Raw genomic sequence first — 22,435 nt, 5'->3', positions numbered from 1 at the left:
GCTGCTCTAGTTCCATCTTACAGGCATAGGACTCTCAGACAGGGAGACCAGGTCACTTGTCCCAGGCCAAAGGCAGTGAAGGATGGGATTCAAAAGTGTCTGACTCCTACATTCACTCAGGCCAATATGCCACTTCTCTCTATTTTCTAAGCTAGTAAGATAGGACAGCTGGCAAACTTCTAGTCTCCTCCTTGTTTATCCCCAAGAATGAAATCTTTTGTTCTTTGCTTTAAAGAATTCTGGGTTATGGAGTAAGGATAAGAAATGTCTCAGCTTGCAAGCATTAGAGGCGTTTTTGACTGTGGTGTTGCCCCAGGCAAAGCTTATCTAATTCAAGCCCTCCGCAGACATTTGGCTGTCAATTCATCCTGAAGACTTCTGGGAGGAAGACAATCTCTCTTAACTGTAAAGTTTTGGTTTGTTTTTTTTTTTTTTTTTTTTGTTTAGGCATTAAAAAGTGAGTCTAGCATCCAGCTCACTGAAAATATCGCCGAGTAAAGCGGAGACTCGGCTGTTGTGCCCAGCGGGTGGATGCTGGTCTCCTGCGCGCTGTGTTTGATGGTCGTTCTTGTGACCTGTCTGGGTCGATTCTTGCTAAGCAAAAAGTGCTTCCCCATAGTGGTATGAAGTCACGGAGACTTTCTGCTTCCGTGCCTTTCCCGAAGAGTCTGTCTCAAGTGTCTGAGTTTCTGCTTGGCTGTTCCCCTCTTGTTGTGCCAGTATTTCTCACTTTATCTTATTTGATTACTTGGCAAAAGGGATTCAGTATCCTGAGTTGACCGGAGTTATGGACGGGTGTAAGGTGGTACTCCCTGGGACAGCCAACTGTCCTGGGGCCACTGATGAAGAGCAGCACAGAGCAGTGTGCCAGATTTCGCCTGCATCTTTGTTGCAAAGAATCCATAGTTTTGTTAAAGATAAAGGAAGCCCATCAACAAATAAGCAAATAGAGAAAAACAGCTTATGTCCGAAATGCTAACAAATAGCATTTGATTCTTTGGTCCATAAAGCTCAGATGTTATCTCAATTAATTCGTGGTTTTTTTTTAAATTCTGTGACTGTGGGAAGGTTAGGTGAGATATGGGGAGAGGAAATGATTTGCCCAAGACTGCAAAAAAACCTTCCTGCAGAGAGGCCTTCATTGCTTTTATTGCTACTCTTGGCTGGCTGGCTGTTTAGTACATGCAGCACAGCTTTATTTTTACAACTGGCATTTAGCGTTTTCTGAAGCCCAGCCCATTTACTGACCGGGATGTTGCCCACCATGGTCTAGAGTGTTTTTCCGGTTCCAATTTCCTGGACTGAATGCCAACAGCATGGTGTAAAAGCTTGAGAGTATTTCCTCTGATAAGAGCTTTTGGTCATCTCCTCTAGTGGGGAGTAGTGGGGCAATTCAGCTCCAAAACACTTCCCAAGTCAAAGATGGTAAATTGCTTCATTTTAAATATTTAGCAGATGTTCTCAAAATAGAGTTAGCTCAACAAAACGTGCTACACACATGTACTTCATGGTGGAAGGTGAATTGTCAAGAGTATTGCCTGACAGGCTAAGAACTGGAATGGGGCTAGGTGCTGTAAAAGGAATTTTCTGATGAAGGAAAGGAAATTGTTCCTGCCACTTTGATTATTTTCAATAAAGTGGCTCATCCTGTATGGATGTGAGCGAACTTTCTGCCTGCAAGCCCAGCTCCCTGCCCCAGCAGCATCTCCCCTGGCATGCACGCAGGGAACTGTTTGTCAGGTCACCTTGCTTTTGAAGAGTGATTCTGAAATAAATTTCCTCTTGCTGCAACGATTCGATTATTACATAAAAATGCCATTTCAATCCTCCTGCTTTGTGCTTGCCAACTGCACAGCTTTAGAAAAAGGAATACATGGCCAAAATAAATGGCCCAAATGAACCCCAGTTCCTGGTCCCTGTTTCTTGCTTCTGTCTTATCACACCTCTCTGTTATTTTAGCTCCACTCACTGCAATTTTGAACCTAGATCTTCTGTCATGTTTGCCACATCGACAGCCGTGGTACTTCAGATGCTGTAGTTAAATCTATGGTCTTAACTGGTGTTCAACTGAGCTAGAAACAGCCTATCGGCTGTGGAGGAAGAACATGGAGAAACAACTCGGAAGGGAAGAGGAAGCAGTAAAACATCCTGCTTCTGGGAAAAACAAACTAGGGGCTTCTCAGCCTCCCTAACTGGAGGAGGAGAAGTGAAACTTAAACACAATAAAAAAACCCCTGACATTCAGTGTTCAAGTCAAAATAAGACAACTTTTTCCTTTACAGATCCACACAGGAACATCTGCACCAGAACCATCAATGTTGGCTACATTCTCCAGTCCTGTAGCGCAGGGCTTGACAGCCACCGGGAAGACTGAGAAGCCTGGGCAGCCAGATGATGCTTTAGTCCATCCTCACTCCTCAGAGGTGTTGCCCACAGTCAGCCCTGCGCTGGGGAAAAGCACAACGAAGATGCAGACAGCTACTTCTGTGCCAAGTGGTGTTCCCACAAATGGCAGTGTTTCTACAATCCAGACCAACACTGCTGCATCACCAAGTACTACTGCAGCCACACCAGGTGAGAACGTGCAGTGCTCCAGCAAATGTCACCTGTTGAGGTTTTGGTGACGAGCCGTTGCAGTATTGAAAAATATGAGATTATTTCAGAAATTGTGGTACTTCTGAAAAAGTGCTGAGATACGTGCTTCAGCGCACGTGCCGGTTGGACCCCGTGAACTCATGAGGTCTGAGAATGGGACTTTGGCATCATAAATCTGCATGTGACCATTGGATCTATTTCCAGGAACAGCTTGAAAGTAATGGTGATATCTTAATTCCCAAAGTGAAAGTTGAGATGCGGTGCAAGGCATAGTCCTGTGAAGCATTCTTTCAGTAGTCTTGGCACACTGCTATCTGTCAAGTGGAACAGAAATCTTAATGTCTGCTCAAAATGGGGTGGAACTGATTCTTTTCTGTCCCTGAAATGTCAATGCACAGTTCAGCCATGGAGAGCAGCGTACTTGGCCATTAGCCCATGCTTTGCTTTGCAGCAAAATGATGTTTCCGTTTGCACCGGTATTTCTTAAAACAAACTATTGAAAATGTATAAAAGCCAAAACGCACTTTGGACAGCTCTGTTAACCAGGCCATTAGCCCACCCTGTAAGGATGTGTACGTACATTGAATGGTATATACTGGTCGTGTGATATCTCAGAATTCAGTTAATCCGGTTTGCTGAAGTATTCACAGCTGAATTTCTTTTGAATTTAGGGTTCCTTTCCCTTACAAGGGAACAAATGGAAAGTGTAAAGAAAATGCTGCATCCAAAGACATTTTTGGCAGGAAGCTCATTGGATGCTTGTGCTAACAAGTTAGTATTCTTTTTAAGGGCTTACCCCAGCTAAAACTGGAAAATATATTTTAAACGCCTTCAGTGGCTTGTGTTGGAAAAGTAACGTAGCCAGGGCCTCCTTGTTTTGCTAAATAATACAAAGATGACGTGAAGGGCAGTTTTTTCAAGGAGGGTTTTGATTTTTTTGTCTGTTTGTTGTTTTGGTGGTGTTTTTTCCTGCTGAGATCAGATTTCTCTTTGCCTTGGAACTCTTTGCAGCTGGAAGACTGGTGGAGTTGTAATATCCCAGGATCTGGAGTAATTGAGAGGGGAAAAAAAGAATTTGATGAATTTGTTTTCTTTTAGTTAACTGGTTAATTCCAGTAGCTAATAAACAGATGGAGGAAAGGCTAAATGTTTAATGACATTTTCCCCATCTTTTTTAGCTTGGATTTTTTGTGCATATCTCTGAAACATTGTCTTTGACAGGGTCAAACTAGGGTCTTGTTTTCTATGCATAATTCCCAGGCCTGATAAGAAAAAAGACAAAAATAAAGAAAATGGGGAGGGAAGAGGAGGATGAGGAGGCCAAGAGGTACTCTTAAGAAAAGTGGTCAACTTTCTGGTCATCTTAATGCTAATAACAAGCAAGAAAAAAAAAATGTCACCGGTCGTAGTTTTTGAGCCTTTACCCAGGAGTCTTTAGAAACAAACTACCTGTCAATTTATTTGAAATGGAATGGCAAGAAAAGTCTTAAGAAAGGGATGAAAAGAAAATATAAATAAAAGGAACAGGTTTGTATTTTGAGTTCCCATACACAGTGTGGTAGCTATGCAGATTTTAAAAAAAAAAAAAAAAAGTCTTAGCCCCCAAGCAGTTTTTCAAAGAAGAAATACCATGGATTCTTCATATATTTGTGAAGATCTGAAATTGCAGTTTGGTAAATGGCAGTGTTTGTCTTGCTGTGCCATGAGACTGCAGCTGGGTTCTCTGCCGAAAACCTGTCAGGTAAAACCCTTCCCGTGCTGCTGGACCTGGGTGGATAGATTCCCCTGTACAGGGCCCGAGGGTCATGTTTCAGCTCTTTAGAAAAGGAGCAGGAGCTGCGCAGGAGCTGCAAAGAGAGAAGGATGACTGAGTAATTTGGGGCTTGCCTTAAGATTGTAGAACCCCATTAGTGCTTTTGCATTAACAATGAGAACGAAACCTGAAACGGGAACTATATTGAGTGACGGGATGTTTACAAAATACAGCCATTTGTAGCTGGTTTTTATTCCACAGATTCTGAAGCCAAGGCGGTTTTTATGTATGTATCTAACCTTTTTCCCTGTTCCTCTTTCAATTCTGTGTTTCTCCCTCACAGTTATGAAGGAGCTGGTAGTTTCCGCTGGAGACAGTGTCGAAGTGACCCTGCCAAAGAATGAAGTTCAGCTGAATGCATTTGTGCTTCCTGAACCACCACCCCGTAAGGCTTCCCTGGGAATTCTGCTAAGGGCTTGTGACAGTGAAATGGCAAATAGGCATTATATACAGCATTAAATAAGGACGATCTTGAAAATGTCTTTTGTCAGAGAACGCTTTCCTGTAGAAATTTTTCATCCTGTGCTATTACCTCATGCTGCCTCTCACAGAAAATAGCAAGACACAAAAAGCATTTAAAGTGCCACAAAGTCATAGATTTGGGAGACAGCATGCTCTTAAACATGTGCGTCTTCAGCATCTGTTTGTGATATTTACTGATAGGTGACAAGCTGTCTTAGCAAGTGATCTCTCATTTGGTGGATTGAAATCTGATTTAGGGGGTTGACGTGCTGAGGAACACATTTCTATACACTCCTCATTTCATCATGCAGATTGTTCACAGGTATTTGTAAAGTTCTTATCTGTAGCTCTGTCCACAATGGCAGTGAGAGACTGCAGAGGAGGGGCAAGCATGTTACGTGTTGTGCAGCAACAGGGATAGATGAGATGCATTCCTCTTCAAAAGCTGGCATTATGTTGTGTCTGCAGGATTTGAGGGCACAATTTTTCTCTCTTATTATCCTGGAGCTGCGATTGTTCCAAAGCTCTTTAATGCCTTAGAGGCTGAAAGATGGGTTTTGGCTCCAGAGTAAACGTGTTTAGAAGCACAGATTGTCTCTTTTCTGGGTATATTCCCCAAAAGCTGCAGCCCAAACTCCTGTCTCATTTCTCCATCGTGCAGCAGAATGTGCCTTGTAAATGTTTAATACCTTTGCTTTTCTTTAGCATGGCAGAAAGACAGTCTTTTAAAAAAAAAAAAAAATCTGGACTTCTTTTTTTTAAGGAACCACTTATTCCTATGAGTGGGAATTGATTACTCATCCAAAAGACTACAGTGGAGAAATGGAAGGGAAGCACTCCCAGACCCTGAAGTTATCTAAGGTAAAGCTTTTGCTGCTTTGTATCCTGTTGTGTTAAATGCCAAGTGGACAAGACAGGGACCCTGGCAGCCAGGAAAGACTTGTATGTGATTTCAGGATGGATGGAAAATTGCATGATGGGCAGGCAGCCAACATTTGACTGTAAGCCCTCTTATGGTCTCTTACAAAAAGGAGATTGATCTGGCATGAGGGAAAGAAATTGATTTCAGGATCTAAAAGCTGCCTACAAGCAGTGTGTCAAGCCATACAAATGGCACAATTTAACATTAACAAAGGGTTGTGAATGTTTCTGCTACTGAAACAGTGTGGTGGTCTGTTTAGGTCTGAAGCCTTGTACAACCAACTGAAAAAGGGACTTGCTGATTCCATTAATGAGAGCTGTGGAGTACCTCGTAGCATGTCCCTGGCTGCTTTTAGACAAGCTATAACAGTGAAAGGATTGCCGGTTTCTGCACATGGGGATTCTTAACAAGGGAATGGCTTTAAATATTGTGTGAATATACAGTTCTGTATTTATGAGACATTCCTTTGAGCATCTTGGGTTCTGCTGCACTCGGAAAAAAATCTACAGGCTTTAGTCACGATATCATGCAGAGAAAAGCTCTTTGAAAGGAGCGTGTCTATCTCTGTCAGGGTTTCAGCCTTTTGGATACCGTGATTGTTGTCCAGCACCTAGTCCTTCACCCTCTCATCTTGGTTCAACAGTGAATGATGAAGGGGTGACTGCCTGACTCATGTCACCTAGAAGGAAGAGAAGAAATACTTTCCCTTGTAAAAACACACAAGAAGAGATTTTCTTCTCTTATATGCAGCCTTTCTCATCTCAAATGCAATCTGCTAGTACAGATTCCTGTGGCCAGACAACCTGAACTAATCTCTTTTATGTCTCTTCTGTTTGTCTATTGTTGCTAGAAAATAAAGCTTGACTGACAATCCTGTGGCACCTGTGGTAGAAAGAAATATTCGTCTTTGGTTTTCTGTATAGCCATTGTAAATGAAAAGATATATATAATACCATTTTGGCATGGAAACCATCCTTTGCTGTGTATGCATAGGTTGAAGCGTAATTGCCTGTGTTTTATGCTGCTAATGTGCTACTGTGCCAAAGCATGGTAACTTGACCTTCTAATAACTCCTGACAAGGTGCTGCCGTCCTGAATGTAAATAATCTTCTGTGTTTACTTCCAGCTTACTGTTGGTCTGTACGAATTCAAAGTTGTCGTTGATGGGGAAAATGCACATGGAGAAGGTTATGTGAATGTAACAGTGAATCCAAGTGAGTTGGTGGAACTGTATCTTTTCTTAACTTCACCTGTCTCTGACAAACCATGGTACTTGTATCATGGTGTTTTGCTTATTTGACTGGACCCTGGTTTAACGTAGTGAAAATTCGTTGTGCTGTGAACTCAGTATGTATGTACTGTATTAAGTCATTTCCTGAGATGTGAAACTATTGCTAATACACATAGCTATTTCTGCTGTACTGCGTACAGGCCAACCACTCGATAAAAGAGCTGGAATACTGATGCAAAAGTGCTTAGCAAATGCCTCACCCTGGAAGGCCTCTGCTTCCATAAAAACTAGCTGTAACTGGGTAAAAAGGTTATAGCAGCAGGAGGAAACAATGAAGGGAAGCCAGAGCTTTGAAGCTCCTTTGGAGGTTCTTTTCGTCCCTGTCCGGTAAAGAATATCATTCCCAACCACAGGCAGGTTAAGTCAAATCTCATTCCTTACTGTGAGGCATGGTTTGCAGACAAGCTGGTGCAGACACAGTAGTTTGTGCTGGCTGTCTCACCAGGTCTCACTTTTTAGATGGCCTATGTAAAGAGGCAACCACAGGTTCTGCATCTCCTTTCATGCAAAAAATCCTTTATTTTGCGCACTTCAGCAAGACTTTTTCTACAACCCTTGTGGGCAAAGAAGTGCTCTTGTACTCCCTAAATTAGCAAGAGCATGTGGCTGGCCTTCTGCATGCTGTTGCTGATCATTTCCTTATAAGCAGTGAATCTGCAGCTGGCAGCTTGCATCAAAATCATTCATTTTTCAGAGCAGCAGCCAAATTTTGGCAAGAAGCTCTAGGTGCTGCTCTGTTAGAATGGCCTGTGCTTGAATGCTTGACCCAGTATGGGAGAACTGATGCGGTGCAGCCATTTCCAGAGTACTAGTGTGGTGGCAGTTCACCTCCTTGCTTTTTTAAATGCCTTTAGTTAGCCCTGTTTCCCCGCGTTGGTGTACAACTTGCTGAAAGCACGAATCACTGTCATTGATTGTGCGGTTCTTTGCAGTCAGTCTGATCGTTGGCTGTCTTGGAGCTTTGTGGCACAGCAGTTCCACACTTTGGACTCCTGGACTCGCTGACTGCAGGACTGAGCGGCTTAGAGCGAAGAGGATGTGCAATATGTATTCTGCTTGCTATTCCTGGCGCACAAAGGCAGAGTAGTTTTTGCAGAGTTCCTTGGCCAGGGCTTTTTATTGTGATCTGCCTGTAGATGTCATTGTAACAGCTCGGGTGTTGTTGCAGAGCCTCGGGTGAATCAGCCTCCTGTTGCCGTCGTGTCCCCACAGTTCCAGGAGATTTCGCTGCCAACCATTTCAACTGTTATTGATGGCAGCCGTGAGTACCTACTGTTTTAAATGCAGTAATCTAGCAAGCCTGGTTTCTGTGTGTTTTGGTTCTGGGCTGTCCCTTTGGATAAAGTTTAAGAGGAACTGGCTGTGACACTGTCAAGCCTACTTTACTGAAAAGAATCAGCCTCTCTTGCCAGGAGAGGGGAATACGCACACGACAGCACCTCTCTGTGTTTTCCTTTTGAAGGGCACTGGTCTGAGCCAATCTCCTAAAAAAGGAAAAGCTCTAGAGGTTGCTGCTTAGAATAAAAAAAATTGTTGTCAGTCAAAATTACTGGCCTCTTGTGTTAAGCTTCAAATGTATTAGTTAGCTAACACACCACCCTTACTGATCCTGGCCCACTCTAGAGCTTTTTGGGAATTTCTTTAAATATGTTCAGGTTGTCCTACCCCCAGCTAGTATTATTTTGTTAGTGTTTTGTTTCCGATTTTTTTGTCTTCCCCCAGCACATATACAAACCTGGGATTAAGGGTGTTTGAGTATACCTGTGAAACAGGGTAGAGGAGAGCCATACAGTATGGGTCTCTGAGCATAAGAGACCTCTGGGCTTGGACCAAAAATGCCTTTGCCCACTAAGCCCAACACTGAAGTGGGGGACTGAACATCTGGATTTTGTGAAGCAGCATTTTCTAACTCCTCGTATGTGCATTTTCTTCCATAATCGAAACAGAAAGCACTGATGATGATAAAATTGTCAGCTATCACTGGGAAGAACTGAAGGGTCCTTTACGGGAGGAAAAAGTTTCTAGTGATACTGCCATATTGACGCTGACCAACTTGGTACCTGGGAATTACACATTCAGGTAGGTTACACCTGGGAGAGTTGATCAGTTCTCATCCCTTAAGAATAAAATGTACACGATTCCTGAAATGTTAGTCTGGTTTAAAAAAAAAAAAAAAAAAAAAACAACCCACAAACCAAAACACAAAAGACCAAAAAACCAGCAACAGGGAGAGAACTCTATTTTGTGATGTTATCTCTCTCTCTCCCCCCCACTCCTACACTTTCAGGTAGTTTCATAGCTTTTCACTTCAGAAGAGATAAGCTATCCAGCTACTTCTCATTTTTAAGTTGTAGCACTGTTTTAAGATGATGGCTGAAGGGAACAATGTATTGTCTGACTACAAAATGTCTCTTGAAATGTCAAATCTAAACTGTTTGGGTAAAGGCTTAGAAAGAAATGCAGTCTTTAAATCCAGTTTTTAAATGCAATGTGTTTGTCCCAGATAAGTGAATGAGGCCTGATGGTTTTCTGCATGTACCCGAGTAATAGATAGTTGCTGATTTTACTTTAATGTTTGTTCTGTGTTTTTCCTTTGGTCTGCATTTTGGTGTGATGTCCATGCACTGCATCAGCAGATCTGTTTAAAATAAAATAAACCTGAGTACCTATAACTGAACACTGTTTTCCTCTTAAGCAGTTGGTATATGAACTAATCAGATTGATGTTCCGATCTAGATTTAGCAAAAAGCAGTTCTGTTTTGTGGTACTAGCCTACCTGAGGAGGCATACCGTGTTCAGGCCACTTGTGGGTTAGTAATGAACGTCTGTGGCCATGTTAACGAACGTCTTCTATTGGGAGGCAGTGTCATACTCGGGGAGGTCTTTTCCATCACAACTGTGTATGTGAAAGCTGATGATCTCTCGCTAGCACAGTTTTATCTTGGAACTAGTTGGTAGATTTCAAGTGTGAGGTGGACGTGACTGAATTTCTTGCACTGCTTTGAGGCCAATAATTGGGCATTTGGGGGAAGTTTCTATTCAGAAAAAGCACAGTTGCCTTAAACCATAGGTTTTTTTTACTCCTGAAAAAAATTGCTATCCTGTCCTTGAAAATGTCTTAAGTTTCTAACTCTTCTTTTGCATTAACTCCAGCCAGTGTTTTGTATTCAGCTCTGATAATCATGACTCTTCACTGCTTTCACTTTTTTTTCCCCCCTCCCCACTTCAGTCTAACAGTAGTGGACTCAGATGGTGCCAGCAGCTCCACCACTGCAAACTTGACCGTGAACAAAGCAGTGGATTATCCTCCAGTGGCAAATGCGGGCCCAAACCAAGTGATCACCCTGCCTCAGAACTCCATCACCCTCTACGGAAATCAGAGCACCGATGATCACAGCATTGTCAGCTATGAGTGGCTGCTCAGCCCGAACAGCAAAGGGAAGGTGATGGAGATGCAGGTCAGTGCAGGTCTCCCTTACTCATCCTGGATTACTCTCTGGCTGGCTTTTTTTCTATAATCAAACCATTTTTAATTGTCTTTTAGCAAATGTTTCTTATAATCCTACAGAGCAAGTGTGTGATGATTAAATACTTAATCTAGATACTTAAAATCTTAGATACTTAAAACTAAATCCACATGAAGCTGGTATTGGCTTTGTGGCTGAGCTGGTGCACCAGTCTAGCCACAGGTTTTTGCTGGCATCCTGTTTCCTTTCTTGAGCAATGCAGTTTTAAATACTGCTCAAGAATGGAGGATTGAGAGAGATGGGAACTTGATGGCTTTGGATTCTGATGTCCCGTACAGCAGGTCTCAGCACAACTTGATCACACCCATGTATCTCACTTTAACCTGTGTGGCTGCTAGGGAAGTGTGTTCTTTCTCTGTTCTGTTGCTGACTTCTCAGAACATCAGTGATAGCTAAAATAATGGTGGTATAATAGGGATGCTTAAGTGCTATCAGCAGATGTGGAAGCCAGACTGTGTGATCTTTCAGGTAACTATCAGTCAGGATGGCATTTAGATGCACAGGATAACCTATTCTGCCAGGTCATGCATTTCCTAAGCTGGGCAAACACAATGGACTGGTTCTTTTGAGTTGATCCTTGGAGTCTAAATTTTGCTGATACTGGCCGGACACTCCTCAGTCCTAAACAGTAAAAGCTGGAACTTGTTTCCACGTCATCATTTTTCCTTTTAAAGATTGTTACTACTGTCAAATTTATGGAATAAGAGAGTCCATGAATCAGGTTCACAACATGTATAATTTGCACAGGGGTCCCCAGAGGTTTTGTTTGAGTTGCTAACTATGGAATCTCAAAAGCTCTGAACACCTATGTGGCATTACTCTTGTTACATTCCACAACAGTGTCCTTGTTGCTGTGCATAAATTTAGCTGTAAGTGCTTTGCACGCTTAAGTGGCACAGACTTCTGGCCCCATAGCAGGAGTAATAATAAGCCCCTAGAATTGGCTGATAATAGTTGTTTTAGAAGCAGAGTCTTCTGGTCTGTCATCACCTGTGTAAGGATTCTTCTTAACGCATGAATATGTTTTCTCAAAGGGGGTGAGGACCCCAGTCTTACAGCTCTCTGCGATGCAAGAAGGTGATTACACTTACCAGCTAATAGTGACTGATTCTGCGGGGCACCAGTCCACTGCAGAGGTCACTGTGATAGTCCAGCCAGGTAAGCTGTCCTTAGCTGCTTTTGCCGCTTCCATTCCAGGGGCTAGAGGCGAGCATCAACCTGTCAACATACTCTGGATCTTATGGTGGCTTTGTGTTGCTTTCAGAAAAGCTGCTCTAATTGAGGATCATTCTGGGCTCGTATATTGCTGAAAACCAACAAAAGAAAGTTTCTAGGAATATTGCCTTTCTAAGCTGTTCTCTTACTTTACACAGTGTAGTCTAATCGACATTATCCCACCGTAATGGCAGGATTGTATTTCCAAGCAGCTGTCTCTGCCCACAGTGCTTGGTCCTGGGACAGGAGCAGGAGAAGTGGAGTAATGCTTAGAGAATGAGAGCAAAAATCAGAACTCCTAGATTTCATTCTCATGTTATTGCAGATGTGTGAATGAAATTGATCTGAACTCTTAACTGCTTTTAACTTCGCTTTCTCTGAGTACAAGGTTGAGATAACAGGCAAGAAATATACTAGGGATCAGGGAGAAACTTCTTAATGCTAGGGTTTAAGTTCCACCTTTTTATGGCGTGTGCCTGAAAAATCCTGCAATCCTTTTTCAGAGAACAATAAGCCCCCAAAGGCAGATGCTGGTCCAGATAAAGAATTAACTCTTCCTGTGGACAGCACCACCCTAGATGGCAGCAAGAGCTCAGATGACCAGAAGATAGTCTCCTTTCTTTGGGAAAAAACACGGTGTGTATCATCTTGCAGACTGTTCTTATGCAAGTATCTAGGTCTTTCATTTAAAACAAGACACACCCCCACATGCCTCCCTTGTGTTAAATCCTGGTCACATCCTGACTGACAAGCTTTACCAGTGAGTAGAATGAGACAAGGATTTATGTGTAGTTGGAGAGAGGTGGAGTTTTGTTTGAGCATTAGAAATACCTTTGCCTTCATCTCTAGCCCTGATTCCCATTCTCAGCATGGTTGTGGCATGTAAAGGAGATCAGCCACGTTCGAATCACAGCAGTGTAATGTGGTATTGGCCATATGAAGAGGCTGACTCTTGTAATCAAATAACAGCAGGGCCTTCTAACTTGATCCTTTTGCAGCATGTTTGAATGAGGTGGTGGTGTTCCCTTCTCATTGTCATGCTTCCCTTCAGACTCAAAATTCCCTGAAGTGCTTAGGGAATGCAGGAAAAAGCCTATGAGCAACTTGCAGTAGCTTTTTCTGTTTGCTAATGCAAAGTCTGTGCAAAGCTCTTATAAATGAAGGAACTATTTTTGCTCTATACATTTTCTTTAAAAATTGGCTTATTATGCAGTTCACATGAGCCAATTTTGCTGAAAGTATTACTTTTTGTAAACCCTACTTAAATGCTGGTATCAGTGCTCCCCTGGTTTAAAAATAACCAAAACACTAAACCACCAGAAATTACGGTTTTTTGTTCTGAATGCTGCACTTACTCTTTTGATTATCTTGCTGTAATTTTGCTTTTTGTCATGCACTCTGTATTTCCAGGCCACTGTCTGTCTGCATCCCCATAAACTCTGCTTGAGCTTGAGCCTCCTGTTTGGTGTGAGGCTAGCTCCTGTGGTCTGTGCAAAGTTTAAACTGATCCTCTTGTGCTTTGGTTAGGGGCCCAGATGGTGTCAAGCTGGAGAACGCCAACAGCAGCATTGCCACTGTAACAGGCCTTCAGGTTGGGACGTATGAGTTTACTCTGACTGTTAAAGATGAGAGGAACTTGCAGAGCCAAAGCTCGGTCAACGTCATTGTCAAAGAAGGTATGTCCAGCCATGAGCAGAGCTGCCTGAGACACAGGTTCTCTCTCAGCAGTTCAGCAAAACCGGTGTTTCAGAGGCACAATGGGAGTAAGGAATGAGTGAAAAATAATGTGGAGAGCACTGAAATGGCTTTCTCCAAGTCAGGGGTTTCCCTTTTCTGGAGGAGTGGCATCTTCAGCTGAATCCCGCAGTATGTAATTTCCCTTTGCTTCCTCCAGGGTTAGACAGGGATCTCTGGGTTACAGTGGAGACCTGATGCAGTAGGGTTTGATTGGGTGTTACCAGACTCTTCTCCAACTGCTTTCTTTCTGTTTGCTTAGAGATAAACAAGCCGCCGGTTGCAAAGATTGCTGGTAATGTTGTCATCACCTTGCCCACAAATACAGCTGAGTTGGATGGATCGAAGTCCTCTGATGATAAGGGAATTGTCAGCTATTTGTGGACCCGGGACGAGGGAAGCCCTGCAGCTGGGGTGAGGTTTCTTTCTTAAATGGCAGACTGCGTCATCACAAAAGTCAGAGAGAGGTAGTGTTGACAGCTCCTGAGGAAATGTAAAGCTGGTTGTTGCACCTGCTACCTTTTAGTGATATCCTTAAGTGTGATGATGTATCATGCTAGTTTGACCCTTTGTTTCCTGATACTTATTTTGCTCTGCCTTCCAGGAAGTCTTAAATAATTCAGACCATCATCCTGTCCTTCTCCTGTCCAATCTGGTAGAAGGGACCTACACATTCCACCTCAGAGTAACAGATGCCAAAGGAGAGAGTGATGTTGAAAGGACCACAGTGGAAGTCAAACCTGGTCAGTCTGGGTTTTGTGCTGTACCATATTTGCCTACAATGCACTAGCAAGTCCTCCCTTTGTCTGGATGCAGTGTACTGAGACTTAAAACATGTAGTCGAGTGCAGCTCAGAACTGTAAAAGGTCAAAAGTTTTGGGGGATGTGATTGTATTTTCATGTGGTTCTTGGGGGCTGACTCTTACTGCTTGCCACTACCTGTGAAAGTCATAGACTGGTATCCCTTCCTGCACTGAGATTCTGTACTCCTGTGTTCAAAGCAGAAACATTCTGGAAAGATACTAGAAACCTGACTTGTGCGCAGACTGTAAAACAGAAGTTCTGAAGATCTGTATTATCTACATTCTCACTAGATCCTAGGAAAAATAACCTTGTGGAGATAATTCTGGATGTTAATGTCAGCCAGCTGACTGAGAGGCAGAAGGGCATGTTCATCCGACAAATAGGCGTTCTGCTGGGGGTCCTCGACTCGGACATTACTGTGCAGAAGATCCAGCCGTACACCGAACAAAGGTAGGGCTCATCTGTGAATGTGCACGGAGGGGGATTGCTTGAGGGTTTAGTAAACCAAGGGCTGTTTTCCCTGGGAAAGCCGATTGGACAATCAGAACATGCAGAGATGTTGCTTAAAATTGATATTCCTGCTTGCTCAGGTCAGAGAAGGTGTGTTGCCAAGCAGGTCCATTCCCCTCTGGAGATGCTGCATTGTCTTCAAAAGCTGTTTTCTGCTGTTAATGTCTTTGCCCCCCAAATCTGTAAAATAAGAATGAATCTGATTTGGTTTTGAAAATTGTGAAGACTATCTGAAGGGTGTTCTACAGCTCTGACTTATAACTGGACAAGTAACGGGGCTTGGCACAGGAGTAGTTTGGTGAAACACTGACGCCACGCCAGAGGTGGTGGTGCAGCGATCCCCTTAGCAGTAACCCTGCGTGCCGACTTTGTGCAGGCAGTAAAGCTAACATAAAACTACATCGGCTTCAGTTTAATGTAAAATAAAATGTTGAAAACCAGTGTAATTTTTGTTTGAAGAGATCAGGAAAACTTGGGTTTGATTGCTATTTAGCTTACAATAAACTACAGCTGGTCTCTTCTAAACAAGTGGAAGTTTGCTTATAGGCAGGGCTGTAGGCCAGGGTCATGGCCATCACCCGCCTGGGTGATGTTGCTCAGCTCCAAGTACGGCAACCAGCAGGTCATACAAGGGGTGGTTTGGCCCAGCTGGATCCTGGCCATGCTGCTTTGGCATGAAAGTACCTGATCGAGTTTAGCTTTCCACCTCTGCACAAATGGCTGGTCTGGGAAATTCACTGTTCTGCAGAAAGCTTCAGCGACTGGTGTGGTAGCGTTGTCACAGCAACAGCTGCATGTAGCTCTCTCCTAACAGCAGCCCGTCGTCATTGTAGGTATGTTTGAGGATGCCTGAACATGCGTGTGAGTGGCATGGCAACAAGCTTGTCAAGGACAGAGTGGTAGCCTGTTGAAATAAGTGCAATATTGCACTTAATTTTTACTGAAAATGAAGTAGGCTTAAGGTTGATAAAGTACTGAAAAAGATTTAAGAGACATGCTTAAAGTCATGCAGCAAGTCAGTAATAAATACGCAGTTACACTTTAGACTTTCCCGAGTTCAGCAGTGTATCGATACCTTCGTGTCCACGTTGCCTGCTGTAGCAGTAAAATCAGAATTCATTGTCCATGCAAACCTAAAGAGCTCAGAACAGAAGAGCCAGCACTTTCTGTTGTAATATTACCTTTCTATCTCTGCCATGACCAGGCCAGTTGCCACTGTTCTTCACTGACTAAGGCAGGGAAGGGATTCTTGTAATTAATGCTTCATCTGTTTATTAAGTAGACCAAAGAGTGGGAAGCGCTATAAAAAAGCAGAGATTATTTTCTGACAGATGGCTTTAAGATCCCAGTTTTGCCTCAACTATCTAAGTAACTCGTACTGTTTAAAAAATACCTTTTTCTTTTTTTTTCCCCCAGCTGCGGTTTTTTCACATACTCTGAAGGCTTCACTAATACCCTGTTGACTCATAGGCTCACTGGTAATCATTAATCTGAAACATCAATGCATCCTTTTGTGAGTCTGAAGGATACACAGGGCTCTGCAAGGCTAGCAAGCATAGAGGAGCAAGTTCTTCTATCATAAAGTTGATGCAATAAAAGGTGCAGAAAACAGTATCTGCGCCTGTGCTTTTTTCTGGCTATAACGCTTTGCGCATTCAAACTAAGCTTTGCAAAAGATCGTAAACCTTCACTGTCATCTCTGTGGCTGGAGCTCTGTGCCAAGCAGTTAACAGAGCCCCCAAGTTCTACGTGTAGTAAGGTCTAAGGATCCTACAGCGAGGGAGGAGATTATGAAAATGGCAGGACCTTAAAGTTTGGGGATTTGCATATTTAGTGTGAACATGCAAAGATGTGCTTGATGATGTTTGAAACTTGACTTGACAAAACCATTCACAAACTCAAGAACAGTCCAGCCCTAGCTTTGAAAATACGGATGAATCAGATGTCCCAAAGGGTTTTCTACCATATGACCAGGTCTAATGTTATTGCTTCCAAGATGGAGACCGAAGTCTGGTCCTTAAATAAATTTGGGATTCTGAATAAGTCCCTCTAATGACAGACGAGGGAGAATGGCTTTCTGCCCGACGTTTGGAGAAGCAGCAGATAATCATTTTTGTCTGACTTCCAGCACGAAGATGGTGTTTTTTGTACAGAACCAGCCACCCCATCAGATATTCAAAGGACGAGAGGTAGCCTGGACGCTAAAAAACGAACTACGGAAACAACAGTCAGACTTCCTCATCTTCCGGGCATTAGAAATTAACACAGTCAGTAAGTAAGAGTCACTGTCTTATGTTGTTAGTGAAGTGGGACTTTTTAGTTTGGCGTGAGGCCTCGATGCTTACATTTACACTTCTTACTGCTTGTGATTACAGCTAAGCTAAGAGGATGAACTACAGAGTGACAAGGTTCAAGTTAGAGCCTATGGGGGTTGGCTGTATTGAACTATACTGTCCCATTTTTGCCTCACATGCAAGTCATTTAATTCACCTTGCTGGTTTTGGTCCCTAGCGTGTCAGCTGAACTGCTCTGAGCACGGGCGCTGTGACTCCTTCACCAAGCGTTGCGTCTGTGACCCCTTCTGGATGGAGAACTTCGTCAGGGTGCAGATGGGGGACGGCGAAAGCAACTGTGGTACGTGCAGCCTCCCTGGGATTGTTCACCTTTGGAAAGCGAACAGTGTTTGAAACCCAGGGTAGGCAGAGTGACGGTACCTGCTTTCTCCCAGTATCTCTGATACGATGCTCAAACAAGGAGATAGTTCCTGCCCTCATCTCACTACATGTACCTTCCAAGCAGGCGATATTTGATAGGGAAGCAACTCCTCTTCAGACCCTCTCAGTGAACACTCAATAAGAGTTGAGTCCGTTCGAGAGGTGTATAAATGACCTCTTTTCTGTCATGCCCCTACAGAGGCTTTCCTGCCACAGAAAAGCAAATTTGATAAATCAACACACAGTGAAAAATGCCCTTGTGCAGCGAGTCCACACACTGGATCTCAAGCCTCTGGCTTCCGTAGGCGAGTTAGTGGTGCTGTCAGTGATGGATGCTAGCCTCTAATTCTGCAAAGGGTCAGGCCTTTCTTTTTCTTTCTCAAGAATAGTCATCTAAAGCGCACACTGTCAACTGTATGAGGTGCCAAAACGTCTTTATCTCTGGGGTGTTTTGCTTTCAGAGTGGAGTGTGCTGTATGTGATCATTGCATCTTTCGTCATTGTGGTTGCCTTTGGAATCTTATCCTGGATGGTGATCTGCTGTTGCAAGAGGTGGGACTGAGGCCATAACCCCCACTGTATCAGTGCTTCAGAGCCAAGTAGCTGCGTTAGGAGGTGAAAGATTCAAACCCATCGTCCCAGCAGGTCATCTGCTTAGCCCTGGGATATTACTTTTTGTCACTTAGTGTTTCAAGTGAAACATGAAGTCCTAGAATTCTGGATTCAGTTAAGAAGCAAGATTTGGATTAGCCTATAAATATGCAACTAAAGCAATGTTTTTAATGTTTTGCTCTCTGATATGAACATAATCTGAAATAAGCAAGTACTCTAGCTTTGAAGATCAGAGTTGTTTTTTTTCTTCCGGCTTTTTTAGAAATGGCCTGCCTCTTAATTCCTTTTCTTCCCCTTTAGACGAAAAGGCAAATCCAAAAGAAAAAGCAAATACAAGATTTTGGATGCAACGGATCAAGAAAGCCTGGAGTTAAAACCAAATCCCAAAGCAGGTAAAACATGAGGAAAGAGCTCAGCGTTTCCAGAATGCTGAATAAGAACACTCTGCCTCAGTGGACTAAAAAAATCACAGAATGAAACAAACATGATGTTAGGCACTGACGGACGAGTCTCAGAAGATCTAAGAGCTTGTTTCAGATATGTATACAGGGTATTTAGTAAAGTTAGATAACTCTTTGCTTTAGAAATTGGGGCTGAAACTGGCCTGGTCCTGATGTCTCCACTTCCTATCACAGAAGCAGTAAGTGGTTGAACGTAAGCTGTGCAGAGACCCCCCTGATCCAGGCAGCCCAAAACTGGGTCTTGACTATAACTTCTCTTGCTATAAAGTTTTCCATTGGGTTCTGGTAGTTTGCTTCTTGCCGATATGCAGTTCCTTCCTCTACAGCAAAGCATGAATTCAGCGTTACTAAGCATTTCATTAAACTGATTGACTTTGGCTAGTAAGCAAAGGGACACCTGAAAGCAACCTGAAAATACTCACGGCCTGGCGAGAGCGATGTTTATTTCTGCCTCCGTATTCTTACACCCCAAATGACTTGTTCATAAATTTATTCGTTCTTGCCCTTGTGATCATCAGGCTCTGAAAGTTTCACATTTTAGCTCATCTTCTAATTTCTCCAGGAAGCAGACGCTTATCTTAGGGGAGAGACCCATGAAGTCCTCAGTGCTCCGTGTGGCCCGTTGGCCCATTCCAGAAAGGCAGTCATTTGTCTTCGATGTTCTTAGCCAGCACTTTCCTGTCCGCATTGCTGTCCTCAAGAGTGCTTGTCAGGTGCTTTGCAAAGATCATCGAGTTATTTCAGGCTGGAGCGTTTTTGCTGCGATGGTATCTGATACCTGAACTGAGCTGTGGTCACCTGCTGGCTGACCAGGAAAGGAGGGAGACGTGGGAAAGTCTGTGCAAAGCACAGCCTCGCCAAACGCTGGGGAGCACTTCAGCTGCTGAAATAAGCATTTCAAATAAGGGTGTGCGTCCTGGTTTTGTTTAGAGGAGGGGTTATTTTAACTGGATGTGGAAAATAGTCCCTGATCCTTGTTTGCTAGTGGAAAATAATTGCTCATCTTAGTATTATCCCATTTAATGGTGTTCCAGTAAAGCGAACAGTGCCTAACAGCAGCATTGGAGGGCATTGCAGTGACAGAGCTGATCAGACAATTCCTCTGAGAACCGGGCCATCCCTACTGCACAAATACGGATACCCTTGAAGAGAAACCATGTGTGTTTTCCTCCCTCAGCACCTAACTCTGCTTTGATCTGACCATCTGTCACCTCGCGCAAAGAGCCCCACTGTTAAATAAAGGGCTCATTGTTCTGCAGTCTGTAGCAAATGTGCCTCAACCGTTTGCTCTCTGGTAACTAAACTCATCTTGCTTCTTCCGAGGCGGGCTGCTGACTAAAGTCTTTTTCCCTGCTAGATATGTCCAGGGAGCATTCTGCTAACAGAGGAAACGTTGCATTTCTCCATTAAGGAAAGGCTAAATTTAAGTATTTCCTCTGCTGACAATATCAGTAAAAGTCTCTCTCCTGTCCTTGTGCATTAATCTAAATTCAGCTCTCTAATTTATCTCTCTTCCCTTGCAGGCAAGAGAAGCAGAGATGAGAGTAGGGAGGGTAGTAAGAGCACAGCGACGTTCCCTCGCACACCTGCATATTCTCTTTACTACAGCCATTAGTCCTCAGAAAGCTTTCTAGGCAATGCCCCGAGCAAGGTCAGGAAGACAAAGCTCCCCTGTATACTCACAGCCCCTTCTGGTAACGTAATTTGCTCTGCTACCTGTTTGTTGTGCTTTGCACTATCTCGAAGTGTCTTTGTGACCTGTGTCGTGCCAAAGTATCTGAAATGGGATCGCTTTGGCTTTAGCATTTGAGGGAATAAGTGACAGGCGCAGGAAAGTCTGATTAGGCTGCCCCTTTGACACGATAGGAAAAGGAGACTTAAAGGGGGAATGGAGTAAGGTGAGGTTGTTGAAAGTATTTTTAACCTGACAATCTCTCTCTTTCAAAGGCGGCAGACAGAAAGCCCAGGTCCTCAACACTAGCCTGATGCACTCGGAGTCTGAACTGGACAGTGATGAAGCCATCTTCACGTGGCCTGACCGTGAAAAAGGGAAGCTGCTCCGTAGCCAGAATGGCTCCTTGCGCAATGGACAAGTGATGCTCAAACCCAAGAACCAGAGGGAGGAAATCCTATAGCTCCCCTCAAGCGGCCTTTTGCTGGAGCTCAGTGGGAAAGGCCGCTCCCGTCCCTATCCTGCAAGGGCCTTTGGAGGCCAGTTTGATTAGGACAACGCTGCTAACTCGTTTCACAGAAAATAACTTTGGATTTGTGGGTTTCTTTTCATTCAGTTAAAACTGGTTGTACTTGAATTTGAACTTCAAGGGGAATCAAAGGGAGGAGAAGGCAACTGTGAACCCCAGGCGAAGCATCAGAAAAGACAGAGCTGGCACCTGGAGAGCAGCAGGACAGAACCACTTGGAGCGACTGCGCGTGTGCAGGACCCTCCTAACCCACCTCAGACTGCAGTGGAGGAAACGCCCGTGGACTTCCAGCTCTCTTGCCTTGGGAGCTCCTCGGAGGAGGAAGGTCAAGGCTGTGCTTTGAGCTGTGCTCTGAGCTCCCTTCAGGCTGCAGTAGCCTACCACGGGCTACTTTTGCTGTCGAACAGCTTTCTTCTCTTTCACTCCCACCTTCCCTAATGGTTTAAGCACTGTTTTAATTTAGACTTGTCCTTTCACATGCACTTGGCTGCTTTTGGAGAGTAGAGGAGGGGGAATCTAAACACTATGGTCACACTCCATCAGCTTGCAGGTAGGAGAGGGTTTTGTAGCTGTTCTAAATTACTGTCAGGCTCTTCTCACTGGGAGCGTTGGTGACACGGTGCCTGTTCGGAAGGGAAGAGCTGACCTGTCTGTGGTAATTGGCTGGGCTAGGAGACCCCCTCCTGCGGCAAGCTGTCCTGCTGGGTACCAGAGCCGGGAGGGGACAGCCCCCTTTGGTACCTGTGGCTTAATTCCAAAGCTGTGAGATGTTGCTCAGTGGCCCCAGCACCTTCTGTTGGTCGCCAAGCTGTCCGTGAGTCTGGTCATTAACCATATCTCAGTTATGAAACGCTATATACTGTGGGTTTGTTTTTTTTTTTTTTTCTTAAAATTTGCACAACCCAGGAAAACAGGGGTTGATATCTTCAGTCCTCAGCAGCTGGCTGCTCCCTCTGGCTGGCAGCTTCGCGGCCTTGTGCTGTTACAGCTGAAGAGCCCCGCGTGCTAACGCAGCGCGAAGTACGCGCTTGGTGTCCTTTAGTGGGGGGAACTCTTGGTACCTGAGGGCATCACACGGTGAGTGCCAGCAGCAAGCGGCCGTGCGTCTCTGCCGCCTGGGCCCCGGGCGGCAGGTTTGTGGCATCCCTTCCCGTACCCGCTCCCTTATCTCACTGTGCTGCTTTTACAAGATGCACCCCTGTCCTCGGACAGAAATCAGCCTCTCGCTGGTGTGAAGGATGCCGCTGCTCCTCTGTGGATGGGTGGGCAGTTTATTGCCTTTCTTTGTGTTTAATTTAAAAACTGGAAACTTGTTTCACTGGCTTTTTTTTTCTTTTTTTTTTTTTTTTGAGCTATGAAAGCCAAAAGGCTTTAACTTCCTCGGTTGTATTTATATTGCTGCACTACTGATTTGTGTTGAGCTAGATGAAGATTAAACACTATTGAACGCAAGGGAACGTTCCCTCGCTCAATGTAGTCGTGGCTGCTGCTAAGTTTATTCTTCTGGGCGATCAGCTGTCTTCCTCAGGCACCAGCGCTGGAGCCTGCCGCTCTCCCCAGTCCCGAGGCACGAG

At 44.1% G+C, this 22,435-nt stretch overlaps 1 protein-coding gene across 3 annotated transcripts in view; it reads left to right on the top strand.

The window, feature by feature from the left end:
* KIAA0319L (KIAA0319 like) overlaps nt 1-21,920 on the top strand; it is a 33,500-nt gene extending 11,580 nt beyond the window's left edge. For 2 of the 3 annotated variants that reach the window (XM_075722129.1, XM_009486522.2), the window contains 18 exons: nt 2,283-2,574; nt 4,692-4,793; nt 5,634-5,731; nt 6,919-7,006; nt 8,252-8,344; nt 9,030-9,162; nt 10,313-10,541; nt 11,645-11,768; nt 12,329-12,461; nt 13,353-13,501; nt 13,822-13,973; nt 14,164-14,302; nt 14,654-14,813; nt 17,002-17,144; nt 17,385-17,507; nt 18,049-18,139; nt 18,500-18,591; nt 20,608-21,920. In XM_075722129.1, coding sequence (XP_075578244.1) covers nt 2,283-2,574; nt 4,692-4,793; nt 5,634-5,731; nt 6,919-7,006; nt 8,252-8,344; nt 9,030-9,162; nt 10,313-10,541; nt 11,645-11,768; nt 12,329-12,461; nt 13,353-13,501; nt 13,822-13,973; nt 14,164-14,302; nt 14,654-14,813; nt 17,002-17,144; nt 17,385-17,507; nt 18,049-18,139; nt 18,500-18,591; nt 20,608-20,795 — 2,529 coding nt within the window. In that variant the 3' untranslated portion in view covers nt 20,796-21,920. Of the gene's footprint in view, nt 1-2,282; nt 2,575-4,691; nt 4,794-5,633; nt 5,732-6,918; nt 7,007-8,251; nt 8,345-9,029; nt 9,163-10,312; nt 10,542-11,644; nt 11,769-12,328; nt 12,462-13,352; nt 13,502-13,821; nt 13,974-14,163; nt 14,303-14,653; nt 14,814-16,289; nt 16,352-17,001; nt 17,145-17,384; nt 17,508-18,048; nt 18,140-18,499; nt 18,592-20,607 lie in introns of those variants that run through there. The other variant, XM_075722130.1, reaches the window with a different exon arrangement.
* Nucleotides 21,921-22,435: the final 515 nt, after the last annotated feature.

Source organism: Pelecanus crispus, chromosome 16, assembly GCF_030463565.1.
Source record: "Pelecanus crispus isolate bPelCri1 chromosome 16, bPelCri1.pri, whole genome shotgun sequence".
NCBI classification, from domain to species: Eukaryota; Metazoa; Chordata; class Aves; order Pelecaniformes; family Pelecanidae; genus Pelecanus; species Pelecanus crispus.
Note: the sequence above shows the minus strand (reverse complement) of the source record. Positions and strands in the feature narration are given on the sequence as shown.